Genomic DNA, 17,995 nt, shown 5'->3' with positions numbered 1-17,995 from the left:
TTAATGTAACCACATAACAAGGGGGTGACAGGGTATTTGGGAATAGTTTTCTTGAAGAAACAAATCTTCTCCAAGGGTTAGGGATGGTTCAGGGGTTCTGTTAAACAATATGAATGCATGGTTATGTATATACTGTAGCCTCGGTTTCTGAAGAAGAACACAGGGACAGGACAACAGGAAGTGTTAACTAGTGGAAAGTCATTCTCAGATGACATCATCAATCTTCAATCACCCATCTCAGGGATTTTTCTGTGGGCCACTACCTATATAAGGCTGCATTGCCAGAAACAAGTCCTCTGTAAGCATTCTAAAGCGATCCAATGGACCAGGTCCCATGAGGCTAAAAAAAAGGGTTACAATTTGCGTATAGAGATGCACCGATTGATCGGCTGGTGACCGGAATTGGCCCATATTCACGTGATAGCCCATGACCGGCTACTGGCCGGTCAGTCTGAGACATGCCGATTTTATGCTGGTCAAGTGCACTCGCACGCCACACTTCAAACAACATCACCCATGCGTGGAATTTACTAAGATGTCACTTCATTATGTAAACAGCGCTCATCATTGACCGTCCGACAACAACGTAAATTGCGTGCAAATAGCTGAACCACAAGCGCAGTTGAATAGAGTTAACTGATTGAGACATTAAAAAGAATCAAAGTTTAGCGATCATACAAGCAGCGACATACAGCCTAGTAGTTGTACTCCACTAAAAAAATACTAGCCCTCTACTGCACATAGACTAGGGCTATGATTTAACACAAGATTTGGAATTGGATATTAGAAAAACAAACAAAAGTTAAAGTTGCTTTTGATATAGTAGCCTACAATGAAGAAAACTGATGCTCTGAATACTGGTTGAGCTGTCTCTGAAAGTTTCTATAATTGACACACTTAACCAGAATTTGGATTAGACTACACCTGCTTTTAACAGGTGGAAGATTTTCACTACGAAACAGACGCGTGCTGTTTTCATACAGTACAAGCAGGGTACTGAATGCAGTAAAGACTGTGTGAACACAGTAACAGCTCCCTGGCACTGGAGGGCGGCCAACCCAGCATTCATGGCACAGTGGGGGCAGAAGGTTGAAGAACATAGAAACGCCTGGGCATGGCTACACACCGACCGTACCTGTCCGTACCGATGCAGGGATGGTCGGGCCGTGTGGAGTAATCTGCCGCCATCCGTACTTTGGGAGTATATGGGGCCTTTAGAAAGGCTGCAAGTAGTTTCCTTGAAAAAGGCTTCTTGGTCAGTTCCAGTTTGAACAGAGACTGGGAGAAGCCAGCAAAGCTTGGGTTGGGGACTTCATAGACTGGTGTGCAGTGGAGCTTTCTCTTGCTGGCTTCATCTTCAAGTTCTAGTTTGAGATCTTTGTGATTCCTGAAGAATGCCAACAGGACTATGGGGCAGCCATGGCCTACTGGTTAGCGCTTCGAACTTGTAACTTGCCGGTTGCCGGTTCGAACCCCGACCAGTAGGCACGGCTGAAGTGCCCTAGACTAGAGCAAGGCACCTAACCCCTCACTGCTCCAAGAGTACCGCTGTTGATGCAGGCAGCTCACTGCGCCGGGATTAGTGTGTGCTTCACCTCACTGTGTGTTCACTGTGTGCTGAGTGTGTTTCACTAATTCACGGATTGGGATAAATACAGAGACCACATTTTTCTCACGGGATCAAAAGAGTATGTATACTTATATATATATATATATATATATATATATATACTTATACTTAGGACTAGTTTCTCACAGTGCAGCCTTATACTGTAGGCTGTGGCCCGCAAACAAATCTGGAAGACGGGTGATTGGTTAAAGCGATGGTTCGGATTAATTTCACCCTAGGGTCCTTTGGGACACTGAAAGACCGGGGTACACAAAACTTGGTGGGCATGTACCCCCACATGGCTAGCATGGGACCGTCATTTTTCGTTTTGATCTGTAGCCCCCCCGCTGGACTGGACCCCCCGAAAGGAGGGTAGGGCAGACACAGTTCTCTGTGAATATCTTGAGAACTGTAGGGCCTAGGATGACCATTTTTTTCCGTATGTTTGCCTCCAGGGGTCATGTTAACCCATTTCATGTGCACACATGTGCACAAACAGATACACACACACACACACGCATACATTCACAGTAATCATACGTATGACACATACTCACACAGTAGACATATGTACGCTTGCATGCACAGGCACATACGCAGGCACACACACTAGCACGCACACACACACACACATACACACTCACACACACACACACCCACACACATAACATAAACATAACACAAACAATCAAGAATTTCTCAGAATTATTAACAGGCAAGATGGAGGTGGGGTTGTATAAAATTAATTTTACATGTGAAATCTATGAACTAATCATGTTTTGGTACTTGTTGTCTAGCAGATACCAGTGAGAATTGAGTGTGGATAATGCAATTTAGTGAGACAGAATCATATATATGCCTTTCAGCTTGATTTCTTTTTGTGGAAAAAATGTGCTGGACTGGGCGGCGGTCATATTTTGTACCACTCTGCGGTACATCTAGTTTAAATAAACTCCTGGTGCACTTACAAACGTTCTAATGCCTCATTATTGGACTAAAGGTCATAGTTGTACTACTGCAGAAGTTTCGTACCATTCAGGGCATTATTAGTGGGGTAATTTACGAGATAAAAGTTGGTTCCATCACGACTGCAGAACGTCATTCGTTTCTGACAGCGCTACTCGACCAGGGTTCGACCAAGGGAAAAAAGGTTCTGGGAGGGTGTTTGGCTCGGGGTCATGGTGCAAAGGACCCTAGGGTGAAATTACTCCGAACCATCGCTTTAAGATCGATGACTGCCCATTGGATAAGGTCGAGTGAACTTGACTGATTTAACTGATTTGTTCCCCATTACTAATCCCTCTGTCTACATCCCTATATTTATGAGCACAGCATTGTACTAAAAGTTGCTGCCCTATGTATCCTTTGCTCAAAGAATTCTTCAGTTCATATTCAATGATACCTTCATACTACCTAAAAACCCAAAAGGAAAAGATGGGAGAGATCTTCAGACAATACTTCAATCAAACAGTGTTGACAAAGTAGATGCAGTTAAAGAAAAGGTATGTCTATTACATTGAAAATAAATTCCAGGGAAGTATGTGTTTTCTCATACAAGATAGATACAGTATTACAGATACAGATACAGACACTGTATTTTGATTTTAGATAGACTTTTTCTATAAGCTTTTTTCTTCATAAACAGCTCTTTTTTAATCTCATCTTAAAGGTGCTCTAAGCGATGCCATGCATTTTTTAGGCTAAAACATTTTATGTCACTTACTGCAAACATCACCTAACCAACCGCTAGCTGTCTGTGTCCTGAATACAGTGAATAAACTGTTCCAGCAAATCACAGACGAGATGCACGTTTAGGAGAGTTTCAATTGCACGGGAGCAGCACGGGAGGGAGGGGGAGGAAGTAGCGAGCTAGCTCTTTGTTTTGTTTGAAAGTCAACAGAAGTGACGTTACCCAGCGTCGCTTGGAGCACCTTTAAGTTGGTCTGTCTACCCACAGATAGATCAACTCAAAACGTTCTGGAAGGATTATTCTTCTATCCGGAATGAACCAATAGATTCTGATTTTTACACAAGTGAAGACCACAATCCACAGCGGGTGATCATAGATGGAGGCAATGTGGCTAAGACGTAAGTGTGTTTAACTATGACAATCATTGCACACTTTTTTATAAAGGAAACTGAAACATTTTAGGATTTTTCCAATAAATTAATAATTTCTCTTCCAGTCATGGCCTTGACATAGTCTTCTCATGGCGTGGCATCTTCCTGGCAGTTCAGCACTTCTGGGGAAAAGGTCATCATGACATTAAAGTTTATGTGTCAACCTGGAGGAAATTCTCCAAGTACACAATGGACGGTAATTTTTCTCATTATCCTTTGACACACAATCTACAGAGGCTGGCAACGGCTTACTCTGTCCAATGCAAGACTATAACATATTCATTAACCATAGGAAGTAGCAGTCCCGGCGGCATGGGGGGGGCTTTGGGGGGCCGGGCCCGTCCTGGAAGTCATCTGTGCCCGCCCTGGACGAGCTTGGCTGCTCCAACCAACCACAAACCCATAGATTGATTTTGAACACTTATTAAATTATGGCCTATATTATACGTTTGTCAATCTAGCAAGTAGCAAATAAAACTTGTAAAATCTGTATTATTCCGTAGCTAATCAATCAGGAACATTAGGTAAGCCCATCACCTAAATGGAGAGGAGGTTACGTGGCGCAGTCTACTTCATTTCTGCACTAACCCCTGTCATCCGATGACAAATATAGCTTATAGGCTCAGGTAGGCTATATCTCGTATCATAGTTAGTAGAAGTAGGCCTAGTAGTTTCTGGGTTTGTTTGAGAGCGTTAACCTTTACTGTTTTTTTCTTCTGACCTAGTCGGAGAACAGGGAGCTTTACCACTCCAGGGCCGAAGTTATCCGTAACTTCGGTAAACTCCCTAACACTATCTGAAAGTGGTTAGCAAATGAACGAGGATTTTGGTTTTATCTGCGGATTTATTTTTGCATTATTTTGAATATGACTAGCTCCAGTCTCAACAGCACGTACTTTTTCCACACGCATCTCAGTTCTAACACACATCCCCTCTCGCTTTCTCTCTCTCCATCCCTGCGCACGGGGCTCTCTTAAAGGAGCTGCTCCATTTTACAACAATTGCATTTTCATATTAGAATGTTTTGTCAAGTGTAAGCTTAAACTACCGTGATCAATTTAAGTTCCCGTGCCCCCCCTGGAAAAGTGTAATGCCCGTCCGTGAATTTGTGTCTGGCGCCGGGTCTGGGAAGTAGTAGCACAGACCAAGTTTGATAAAGCTGGAAAGTGGCTATTTACACCTGTTTCCCTTGATCAATAAGTTACATTGCTAAAACACAAACAGCACCTCCATTTGTAGTAGGCTAGATAACAAGCTGCAACCCAGTTTTAATTAAAAAAATACTTTCCTATAACCTCTCAGACAGAGCCCAGGAACTGTCTATGAAGTGGACAAATCTACGGTTACACTTTACTTGAAGGTATCTACATAAGAGTGACATGACACTGTCAAGAACATGTCATAAACATTATAAACAAGTCATAAACGATTATGACATTACCCTTCTGTGATTAAGTGTCATTCGGTTTTTGTCATGACAAGTTACAGTAGGGTTAGGTTTAGGGTTAGTGTTAGGGTTATGACAGTGTCATGTCACTCTTATGTAGATACTTGTACCTTCAAGTTAAGGGTTACCAAATCTACTACAAAAATGTCCCCCAATTACAAAATCATTTCAGTTAAATGGCCTGTTGTCGGTAATACTGCAACCTTTACTTTAGGACAAGTTATACATTCTGTATTTTAAAAGTGATTTTATAGACTTAAAGAGACCGACAGTAATAGCTTTCCTCTATTTCGTGTCACACGTTGCAGAGGGTACCTACGCACTAATATGTTTTGGTCAAATGTGCTCTCGATATTAAATTATTTTCTCTCTGCCATTCCCAGGCTACACTGACATGCTTTGACTCAGGTTTGTTTTTAGAAATGTATAAACATGTGTTTATTGTTTGTTTGTTTAGAATATAAACTTCAAGACCGTCTGAAATATTACTGCCATATTGTCTACGCTGATTCTACAACTGACGATGATTGGTAAGTGAGAGCTTTCATTAGAATCAGATATAAATCCCACATGACATTTTCACCTCTCTCACTCTCTCTCTCTTTCCAAATATCCTACTTAGCCTTATGCTTGATGATGCCAAAACCAATAATGGATGGATTGTGACAAACGATGAATTCAGAAATTATAAACAACAAAGGAAGGATATGAAAAACAGGTAAGGGAAATCCAACAACCCTTTAATTAAACCATCATACAATTAAGATGGACTGTGACTGTTTACTGTGGTCCTACACCGATGCTGCATATGAATCAGTCTATAACATCACACAGTGGAGAAACCATGAAAACCTTTGTGACTGCAAATACAATATAGCCATATCGATATTTTGATCAATATTGATAATACTACCCTGTAGTACTAACAATTGGATTATAATATTTGACATGGGTAGCAGCTAATGCTTTAGAATAACTTGTGCTTATTAGGTATTAACAGTGCATAATAAGCAGTTAACAATTCATTACTAACAGTTAGTTAACTGTTGTTATCCTTTAATAACATTAACTGTTAAAATGACGATTTTAAGTGTTAATAAGCAGCCTTTTAAGTTACTTACAAGCATATTTGTTAACAGTTAACATGCAGCTTGTTAATGCTTGTTAATGGTGTATAAGACAAAAGAGGTGGATAACTAATATGCTTATAGTAAATTTTGCAGCCCCCAATCTAAAGTGAGAACTTGCTTGAAAGACTTGCTTGAATCCGAACTTGTGTAATGTTAACCTATTTAAGTTGATGGCGTGGTTGTCGTGAGAGCGCGATTCATTGACGCTTGCAGTGTTCGGCCGTATGTCTACGTGCGCACCTGCCTACCATCAGGTTACTCAGCTACGAATAGACAAAGAATCCCCTGTTTGTATATTCACTCCAAGTTGGCCTACCATTACTTACCAACTCTACACTGTAGACCATAAACTGGATATTTATATGAAATAACCAAATGTATGTGTTCAACTTTATGAAGCAAAATTACGCATTAACACATTTTTGTTTGCGCAGGAGAGAGAATGACAGCGATTAAAAAATTGCACTTGTTGCTGGTTACCAATAAATACTATATATTTTTTTGCAAACAACAAAAACAGAAAGGATGGAGACAGCAAAGCTAGAGATGGGCAGGAACAAGGTCAATTGGTAGAAATGCTTGTCAAAAACGGAGCTGGATGTGTGGATGAATGAAGCACAAATATGCTTTACTATGTTAAGCATGCACACTGTTTAAAGTTAGGGTACATGAGAAACTAAACTTTTTAGGGCTGTATAAATTTGACCAAATGAATACAGGCTGTTAGGCGTGAATAAAGTAGGCTACTTTGTTGCTCCAACCCTTCCAACGTTAATGGGGACGAATTTTCACATTTTCCCGTATTTTGGGTGAGAAACCCGGGAAATCTCCCTTATTTTCAATGTTCAATGTTGACAGCAAAAGAAATCTGGCGACAGAAATCAACAATAAATACAAAAGTTGGGTGACCCACCCCCCCACCCCCCCAGACAAAAAAAAGTTGGGTGACCCTCTCCTAAACAAAGAATAAAAAGACATGACCCTCCCCTATTTTCCTCCAGTGGCCCCTTCAATAAATAACAAACAGTCCCTAAGCACATGTTATTCTAAAGTGTTACCCTGACAAGGCATGCTAATGACATGTTTACATCAACATAAATGTGAAATTCATGTGAAGGTCTGTATCATATGTGCACATTATCATGACAGGCTACATCTGTCCCAAATTGGATCGGAAATCAGTACAGAGAAAATATTTGACCTACCCTCTCCTTTTACAGGTGCATTCGCTACGAGTTTGTCAGAAATCAATTTGTGATTACAAATATGGTACGTATTAGCTTACATGCACACACACACAGGGGCGGACTGGGACCAAAAATCGGCCCTGGCATATTTGGCCCAAGCGGCCCTCAAATCGGTCGGGCACACCTAATTAAATACACAATCTTTGCATTACCCTTAAATATGCATATTTCAACTGTCATGGAGCACTGAAAGTGATGTAGGCCACTTTGACCAATCAGAGGTAGCCATATGTAACCTGCGTTGTGTTGAACCTGCGCGATTCAGCCCTGCACACGCCCGCGAACAGCAGCACCTTGGGAGGCGAGCACGCTAACAATTGAGCCAATAGCCCAGGCTCGCATGCCAGCAGCACTCTTGAGGCGTCGGGGAGTGAGGTTTACCAACGTTCCACAAGCACAGCTAAGCTAGCTGGCATCCGTTACACTCACCCCCCTAAACCTCACCCCCGATCCGGGTCACGGCACCAATGTAACCTGCGTTGTGTTGAACCTGCGCTATTCAGCCCTACACACGCCCGGACTCGAACCCGCAAACAGCAGCACCTCGGATCGGGAGGCAAGCGCGCTAACAATTGAGCCAATAGCCCAGGCTACTGGCTCGCATGCCAGCAACACTCTTGAGGCGTTGGGGAGTGAGGTTTACCAACGTTCCACACGCACAGCTAAGCTAGCTGGCATCCGTTACACATAGAGCACATCTCCATATTCAAGAAGGTTATACAAGCAATTATTAAAGAAGAGTTTCTGCTTGAATTCAGAGTATCATTTCAAATTATTCAATAGGCTACATTTAAACTATACAATGCTCAATTGGCAGCAGCACCAAACATTTACTGAAGCCTATGTGTAAATAGCTAAATTACCTAGAGTGTCGTAGACATTAATGTCATTTATACCAGCTATCAGGACAACTGAAAAACATGAAATAAACAGGGCTGTTGCTGGAAATATTTTATTCCTGTAGGCTATAGCCTACTACCTACCTACATTGCTGGTACATTTTGGAACAGTATAGCTACATGAACCAATGTCTTCCAGTAGCCTATAGGTGATATATTAGCTTAGTTGGCTTGTGCATGAATAAGACTTGACGTTTTGTAGCCTACATTTCCGTCAGTCTACAGTCTTTTAGCCCATCTTTATCATGATAACCCTTCCAAGATAGAACCCTTTCGACACTCTACTTTGAGAGACCAACCACCACTCATGCCATCAATGTTGAATTTTGGGTGTCTGACATAAACTGATCAATCTGACCAACAATTAACGTCGATTTGATACTCTTTTGCTGTCCGGGTTTGCAAATCCTTCATTTAGAAAATTCATTAGCCTACCATATAATTACATTATCGCAATTAATATCTCATAATAATCAACATCATCAGCATGGCATGTCACACAGAGCCTACCTGCTCCACCACTGAGTTCTTATCATGTAGCCTGAACTAGGCTTTCTCCATCACCTGATCACTGTCCCTCTCCTCTGTATGCTTGCTTACATCCTCGTTCAAACTCAACGAACTTCAACATGTTGCTGACATATGCTAGCCTACTTGCAATATTGTATTTTTGAAGCTTCTACATTGGTGTTACTTTTGCACAATTGTCACTACCGGCACCCGCTGCAATTTCGTGTAGGCAACTTCGATTAACTTTTGATGCGCTCACAGAATCCTGGCTCTGAGCCAAAACGGGAGGGGTGGGGTCTGACATGAGCTGTTATTGGATCAGTCCAGTGTCAATATGGAAATGTAACCAATGGGCCGCTGATTATCCTTCATTTAGGCCGATCATTGGCCAAAATGATTAAATTATATATACCCTATTCTATCAGCCCAAAAGGTGCGTCAGCCCACCGGGAAAATGCCCGGTATGCCAGATGGCCAGTCCGCCCATGCACACACACACAATACTGATTCTTCATTGGTTTTCTGAATAAAGCTTTCTCTCCCTCAGGATTCTGGCAGCAGTGTTCCTCGACACGCTCTAATCCTGGCTCCACACCACACTCGAGTTCAGGCTCCTCGACACTCTGCAGTCCCTGCCTTGGCGCTCTCAAGCGGGTAAGTTCGGGCTCCTCGATGCTTTCCATGGCATCGAGTTGGCAGTTAAGTACTTCCAGAGTGAAGGTCATTGTGTTTTTCAGTTAGCCTATTAGCTGGTTTGATGCTCATTGAGTTCAGTGCAAATCAAACCAGCTAATAGGCTAACTGAAAAACACACCATGCCAATCTCTAGGTATGGTGAAGGGTATGTGATGATGTGGGGCTATTTTAATTCCAAAGGCCAAGGGAACTTTATCAGGATGCATAATATCCTGGATCCATGAAATAAGTGGCCTTTAAAAATAAAAAAATCTGCCCACCTCTATGAGCATGAGGAGATAGCACCTATCAAAGCTGCTAAGGGGCTATCAGAAAGGAAGGGTCATGTTGTTACACCAGTACCAATACCCCTCCCCACCTCCGTCGACTCCTTGTCACTACAAAGACACAACAACATGGAATACACTACTGGAATACATGCTGAAAGCGGAGCGTCTGCAACAAACTCCCCAGGGCCTCAGCAGGCAGATGGAAACTCTGAACCAATATTCAACCCCATCTTCCTTGATTTCCCATCACCATCTACACCCAATCACGTCTCCACCCAATCAAACTCCCCAGGATCCCCTGTATACCCATCACCATCCCCACCCCAGCACATGATTTTCCCTGCAAGAATCAGCCTTGCAGCTTGTTAGTAGCCCAAGACCTTCAACTGTATACCCATCAACATCCCACCTTGTTAGTAGACCAAGACCTTCAACTGTGCGGTTTTTTAGTACCCCGTGACCCTTAGCACCAAAGGTGCACATGGCACCTCCACGGCCTCCCCCTTTCCATTCAGAAGGATCTCTTAAGCAGCAACAACCTCTTAGTTCATATTCTCAGCTGGCATCTAGCAGCTGCAGGGGACAATTATTTGATGATGATGATGATGGCGGTATTGTATGATATTCTCAGGGTCCCTGCAATATAAATGGTACTGACAGTAGTTTTGAGAACATGCCGGGACCCAGTAAGCCCATGACATTCTCTATTCCTGTATTGACAAGAAATAGAACACAAATGCATCGAGCTTATAGGGTAAACCAGTCCAATCTCCTACCCGTACCACATCAACCTCAGATTTCCCCCATGGACCATATTTCCCCAACACTTACAGCAAAACTAGCACTCCTAAATATCAGATCTCTTTCAAACAAATCATTCTTAATTAATGATCTAATTTGCACACACAACCTTGATTTTTTACTTTTAACTGAGACATGGTTAGATCAAGCAAACAGTGCTGCTACTCTCATCGAATCAGCTCCCCCAAATTTCAGTTTTTTGAGTGCTACCAGAGCAAATAAAAGAGGTGGGGTTTATAGCCACAATTTTCAAGATGTATTTTCAGTGCAATCAGTCGTCATTCGGTGACTTTACTTCATTTGAATATCTGTGTGCACGCATTAAGTCTTCTCCTCAGATTTTATTACTGACAATCTAGGTGCTAGGTGAACTGCTATCAGTCGTTTGCATAGAGTTTGACTGTCTTATTCTATCAGGGGATCTAAACTTGCATGTGGATAATCCTGAAAACAATTACGCCAAGGAATTCATTGCACTAATTGATACTTTCTCCCTAACACAACATGTACAGGGGCCAACACACTCTCTCTCACACTCTCGCCATACCCTCAACCTTGTTATCACAAAGGGTCTCGATGTCTCTACAGCTGTTAAAGACCTGGCCTTATCGGATCATTTCTGTGTGTTCTTTGATGTGTCTATGTCCCCACACACTCAAAACACAGCTATGATTGTAAAAAGGAGAATCATAAATGATCAGACAAGTGCTCTCTTTGAGCAAGCACTTTCACTAAAGTCAAGTCAACTGTCAGACTCTGTAGAAGACTTATTTGATCACTTTAATGCAAAAATGGCAAACATTATGGATGACATTGCTCCATTACAATTCAAGAAAGTTAAGGACAAACAGAAAGCACCATGGAGGCAAAATCCAGCAGTTAAACTTCTAAAAAGAGAGTGTAGGAAGACTGAAAGAAAATGGCGTAAATACAAACTTCAGATCCACTATGAAATCCATAAAGAGATGCTCCGCACATATAACTCTGAAATATGCAAAGCAAGACACAATTAGCGCCTGAACTTCTCTCAACTAATAAATGCAATGAGTTTTTATCTTTTTTTAAAGGTAAAATTGACAAAATCAGACTCAACATATCTGCTCAATTACAAATTCAACAACCTGAACTTCCAGCAACAAACAGAGGGAAACTAAACTTGATGTCAGAGTTCAGCTTGATAGACTACGAAACACTTGAAAAAACGGTACAGAATCTTAGCTCTTCCACATGTGTCTTAGACACTCTGCCTACCAATTTCTTCAAAACTGTTTTTCACCTCATAGCGGCGGATGTCCTTCAAATTGTAAATGTATCACTGCTGTCTGGCACTTTTCCTAAGTCACTGAAAACAGCTGTTGTAAAGCCACTTCTCAAGAAGAATAACCTGGATGCCTCCAAAAACTACAGACCCATATCCAATCTACCTTTTATTGGCAAAATTATTGAAAAAATAGTCTTTAATCAATTAACCACCTTCCTAACATCAAATGGGTATTTTGATTACTTTCAGTCTGGTTTTCGGGCAAATCACAGCACTGAAACAGCTCTCATTAAAGTTTCCAATGACATACGCCTCAACACAGATTCAGATAAAACATCAGTCCTAGTGCTACTGGACCTTAGTGCAGCATTTGACACTTAGGATCACAATATTTTACTACACAGACTAGAACACTGGGTTGGATTCACAGACATAGTTATCAGCTGGCTAAAATCGTTTTTGTTTATGTAAAGCACATTGAATGACCTCTGTGTATGAAACGCGCTATATACTGTAAATAAACTTGAGTTGATATATACAACTTGACATGATATAGTCAACTTTAGCATGGGTTCAAATACTTATTCTGCCCACTGGATGTGGATGTGGAAGAGCGCTGTTCAAATGACTCCCCCTACCTTCATTTTTCCTACCAGTCAGGGATAGAACCGGTCCGATTCCCTAACCAGAAAGCCACGGATGCCCCCATATTATGATATGAACACCATTTAAAAGATACAGATACTACAAATGTCATCCAAATAACTTACAATTATAGACTCATAAACATGTGGTCATGTCACTTGGAATTCTGTTGTTGCATGTTACCTAAACATTAGTTTTCTTCTGTCAGATTTCAAGGAAACCACATCCAGGTGCCTCCAAATTCATGTCAGGTAGGTTTTAAAACTATAACTATTCTTGGCTATATTCTAAACTATACAGCCAACACCACAGATTCTTTGAATTTATTATTTATTATCCATTGACTTTGATGTAATGGATCACCTGAATGGTAAATGGCATTTATCACCTGAATGATGCTTTATGGGATTAAGTAAATAGTTTAATCCTGTTTTCTTGCCCTCAGGCTCTTGACTACAGTGACACTGATGAACAAGTAGTGTTTGATCATGATGAATGGCTTATCGACACACAATCTACCAAGGTATGTGAGGCATTCATACTCACATATAGTTAATGCTTTATCTAAGATGGGCAAACAATTGAGGTGGGGGATACTTTATTTTACTTATTTTAACCAAAACGAGAAACCACATTTTTGCACAAAATGTTTCACTAACAATATCACTAATCTGATGAGAAACAGGCGAGAAATGGGCTGTTTCATAGGCTACTGGATAGCATCCACAGCACAGTATTGCATTTTAACCATAATTTCTCCCCCCCAGGAGGCTGTTGACACCATTGATACTGACGCAACAATAGTGCACAACCAAACAGAATGGAGCATGCCCACACATTCCACTGAGGTATATCAGACATACACCAAGTTCCCTTTAGATTATAACAGCATAGTATCCACAGTATGGTACTGCTCGCAGATGCAATGGCAGGGCATAGCTACACATTTTTGACAAGCTACTGTTTGAGCAGGTCCTTGTGTCAGCTAGTGGCTCAATATTGGAAAGAAGTGTGTGTCTCTGTGTGTGCAGTATGCAGTATGTGTGTGTCTGGGGGGGGGGGGGGGGGGGGTCTATGTTTAAATGTTTCCCGAGGCTGGCAAAAATGTTATGTGTTCAAAGCAGAATTTTGATTACAGTAAAGCAATCAATGCTTGCTGCAAGGAGAACCAGTCGCTGTTTTCAGACATGTCCTCCGCATAAGCAGATCTTTGTCAAACGGATGTCCGACCCTTCGGGTGATTAAGATATGATGCTTACATGCGGACATTATGTGTGAACGATACCGACGCACATGAACAGAATCTCTGCATGGTTCCAACAGGTTGAACGTGGTTGAACACGCACATGAACAGAATCTCTGCATGTTCTTTGCTTCATTCAGACATGTGCTCATTAACATAATGTCCGTCTGAAATACTAGAAGGGGAGTGTAAGAGCCGGATAACTTTGGAGTTCCAAATGTCCGGTTATGTTGTTCAGATATAAGAGCCAACCGCTTGATATCCGCAGAACATGCGGACTTACACCTGTGTCTGAAAGCAACTAGTGAGGGCCTTTACCGGGTAAATAGTAATCCGGGGTCTGTGAAAGGAAGGGTTACCCAATATTGCTGGTAGTACAAAGGTAGCTTCAGAAATTATTTGCAATTGCAAATGGTTTAAACATGTTTTTAATCAATGTGCACAGATCCATCAAGATCCTCAAATTCCTCCAGCATCCAGCAAGGTGTATAACTATGGAAAAGCGATTGTCCAAGATCCTGAGGACAAGCTTGTGCAGGAACCAGCACCCTAAGGAGACTCAATGGCTGAACATCTATTCATATTATCATTGCATATTGTCTCATATAATTCATATACAGTATGTGATGGCTCTATTTACTCCACTATTATTCCCTGTAGCCAACATGTATGATCTCTCTGCTTAACTGAAAATGCCTTTGTCGTTAGGGATAAATCCTAAAAATGGGGGAACTGTGGGAACATTTCCAGTAATTAGACTACACTTTAGTTGTTAAATGTCTACTCAGGTTGTTGTTGTCCAACTGGCTACACTATAAAGAAATGAGACATTTCAAGGATGATTTCAGTTATTTTGGGAGTAATATGTTTTTTCTTTATCATGATAGCTGTTTTATTTTGATTTTATGCGCTCCATCAAGAATATCTTTATCCTGTTTTAGTCCTATAAGTAATGGTAGGACTCCGTCTACGACAAACTTGTTACTCTCATGCTCACTAGGATGCTTGTGTGTTCGTAACCTGCCTCCGGCGTCATGGATAAAGCTCTGTACTCTGCCTTATGGTCGGCTTGCCTGTTTCCCAAATTGACCTTTGACCTTTATTTTAGGGTACTGTCATGTATAACTGACTAACATTTTCAAAATGTCTCAATGTAAAAAACAATGAATTAATGATAAATGGATTCATTTTCCATTGACATATTTAACTGAAAATCAACCAAAACTGGTAATTATTTTTTTTTCAGGATCTTTCTGAAAAAACAAAAATGATGAAAAAAATATGTCTGTGAATGATGAATTTTGAATATATCTAATGTAGATTAATGTCATAAAAACGTCTCTTCACTGTGCATTAGATACGTCCCGTGTCACTATTCATATCAATGTTGAAACTCAACCAGGCATTTCTTTTTTGGTGAAGCAAAGGTGAACATCACACTTACTGCACTTCACACTTACTGCACTGCACTCATATATGGACAGGGCAGTTGTCATGTTTGCATCAGCCTTGCTTTTCAGTGGAATAAGGCCAGTGGACAATGCTATCCTTCCTGATCTCTACATATGGGAGTGACTCCTTCCATTTTTGCTGCCAATGAACAGGAATTCACAGGACACTGGTGCCAAAATCCAGAATTGTGACACCCTCAGGCATTTTTGAGACAAAGTTGGCAACCAGTCTTACTTTGTCAATTTGAGTGTGCTGATTTCTGCAATATGACAAGCTCTATCTGACCTCTGGTGACCTCTAGAGGTCATTGAACTTTAGGGCTGTAAGCGTCCCAGCTGGACCCAGTTTCTCAGCTTCATAAGCAGTGAAATGTACTAAAATGATGAATTAAGTTAACAAATGGCCTTGTTTGGTAAATATTGGGGTGCTGAATTCACTTTTCATTTGCAAAACCACATATGACCTCTGATAACCTCAAGGTCATTAAACTTTGCCTATAGGCCTATGCATTTCACTTAATTTTTTTTGTTATTTTATTGTATTTTCTCAAAGGGAATATGAACACACAAAAACAAATAGTAGACAGGACCAAACAAGACAAAACAAAACATTAACTGCCAGACTATGTGCATTTCACATTTCTTTCCTAAACGACCACCATGAGAATGGCTATTCTGTGACATTAGTGTGCTTAGTCTGCTTCGTTTAGGCAAACATCAGCAGAAGTTTGGCAACGGCATGCAGCAGTGCGCTGCAGCTTGCATTCTTTGCTGTTGCAGTTCTTCCTTTTACAACGGCATGTAACAAGATTGATAACAGCCGGAGGCATAGATATTTAGAAAGCTAGATACCGCATTGGGCTCCAGAATGTACGTAAATAGCGTCGCCATCTTGGTGGGGGCAACAATCACTGGAGGCCAATGGAGAAACATGTGACTCTGACTGGAAATCAGACAGGTGGCTGTGATTGCCTGCAAATGTTGCCCATAGACAATAAAGGTGCTGCCCCCACCAATATGGCAGCCACGTTCACAATGCCACCTAATAGAACTCGACAATAAATCTAGCTTTCTAATATCTATGCCCTGAGGCACAGAAGGAAGGGAAGTGAGAACTGGCAAAAGAGCATCTTTTTCAATTCGCCAACCCTTAGTTTCCAGTAGAAGCAGTGCAGGTCTTTGTTGATTTGCTTGGAGCCATACAGCTGCTTGGTAGTATGCCCTCTTGATATGGAATGATAATGCATCATGGCTTGGGGGCATTCTCTCCAAAGGAACAGCCTGACCAAACAGAGAGGCCCTGGCACTGTTTGATGACGTGCATGAGCCAGCTTTGCAAATGAAGGCTTCCACATCAGCACAGGTGGTACTGCTTAGGTCACCTCTGCCAAGTTCAGAAGACTATGGTGCTCAAGGAAAACTTTGAAACAGGATTTTTTTGAGTGTCCTGCCAAGAAAGAAGTAGTATTGCATCCTGTGATAGCATGAAAGGCAGACAGGGTACCGAGCAAACCATCTCCAAGCTTTGCGGCAACTGCGTGAATTGGGATGAATTTCTACTTCTTCGAGGGATGAATTTCTACTTCTTCTTCTGCCTTCATCCATACTTTATCACAGTTGATGCTGGCAAAATGGACCAAAAGGAGAACCAAGACATCTGTGTGTCTTGAAGACACAACAATGGCAGAGGCCTGGCTCTTGGTGCAATGGAGCACCATCCTGGTGTCTGCCTCTTCATATCTAGCCTCAAGCTCTATATTAACATCAGATGTTGAAGCTTCCACCGGCTCTTCATCAGTGAATCCACCAGCAACAACAACAGTTTTGTTTTGTGGAGCCTGAAGCAACAACTGGTGAGAGAGAAATCTACAAGGTCTGCCTCGTTTTCCTCACTTGCCATAAAGTTCTCCCACTTCTGTGGCAACGGTACATCCCTGTCTTTGATATCCATATGCATTCATCCAGTTATTATAGGACTGCAATAAGCTTAAATAGGAAAACCTGATGGACTTCAGCACTCGAACAACTACTTAATCTTGCTCATTATCAGCTACTATACTTTAATGCTACTGAAACTGACTTCACCTTCCTCCTGGTGACTAATGATTATGCAGACAATGCTAATGAGCGTTGTTTTGTGTGGTGTATTTGCCATTATTTCCCGTTTTGTATTCTATTTTTAACTGAACAAATTCAAAAGCAATACAAAATGGCCCCTGTAGGCTCCTACAAAGCATGCCCCCAAGCACAGTGCATTAGGCATTGGTCACCATGGTGAGGTCAAGATAAGCATTATTTTCTTACAACAAGATCCTCAGTATTTCTAACCCAAACAATGTCACAGTAAACCCTACACTTGTTTGGACCCTCAGCAATACATCTGATAGATATCATACACTCAGGCTCCAATGTCTCTCTTTTACAGCCCCTGCCCAAAACTATTTGGTAGCTATATTTCACACAGAGCCTTAATGCAATAACTGTTACTATGACACAAGTCATTACTGTATGTTACCTCAATTTTACATTACAATGGGCCTTCCCATCTTAATGCACTGGAATGCACAGCATTAAATTGTCTAATTGTACTGTAACATGGGAAATGTGGAATGAAATGGTTTCCAGGACATTTGCATTGATCTCACAGTATTTTGTTTATGATCGTA

General features: G+C 41.4%; 1 protein-coding gene across 4 annotated transcripts in view; it reads left to right on the top strand.

Moving 5' to 3' along the window:
- LOC121683515 overlaps nt 1–14,714 on the top strand; it is a 37,210-nt gene extending 22,496 nt beyond the window's left edge. The window contains exons 9-19 of one of the 4 annotated variants that reach the window (XM_042063145.1): nt 2,985–3,111; nt 3,567–3,697; nt 3,796–3,926; nt 5,635–5,707; nt 5,800–5,895; nt 7,528–7,576; nt 9,511–9,617; nt 12,844–12,886; nt 13,081–13,158; nt 13,403–13,483; nt 14,324–14,714. In XM_042063145.1, the coding sequence (XP_041919079.1) occupies nt 2,985–3,111; nt 3,567–3,697; nt 3,796–3,926; nt 5,635–5,707; nt 5,800–5,895; nt 7,528–7,576; nt 9,511–9,617; nt 12,844–12,886; nt 13,081–13,158; nt 13,403–13,483; nt 14,324–14,431 (1,024 nt within the window). In that variant the 3' untranslated portion in view covers nt 14,432–14,714. Of the gene's footprint in view, nt 1–2,984; nt 3,112–3,566; nt 3,698–3,795; nt 4,029–4,859; nt 5,896–7,527; nt 7,577–9,495; nt 9,618–12,843; nt 12,887–13,073; nt 13,159–13,402; nt 13,484–14,323 lie in introns of those variants that run through there. The other 3 variants (XM_042063144.1, XM_042063146.1, XM_042063147.1) reach the window with 3 other exon arrangements.
- Nucleotides 14,715–17,995: the final 3,281 nt, after the last annotated feature.

The sequence above is a fragment of the Alosa sapidissima genome, chromosome 15, assembly GCF_018492685.1.
Source record: "Alosa sapidissima isolate fAloSap1 chromosome 15, fAloSap1.pri, whole genome shotgun sequence".
Taxonomy (NCBI): Eukaryota; Metazoa; Chordata; class Actinopteri; order Clupeiformes; family Clupeidae; genus Alosa; species Alosa sapidissima.
This window is presented reverse-complemented; position numbering and strand designations above follow the sequence as displayed.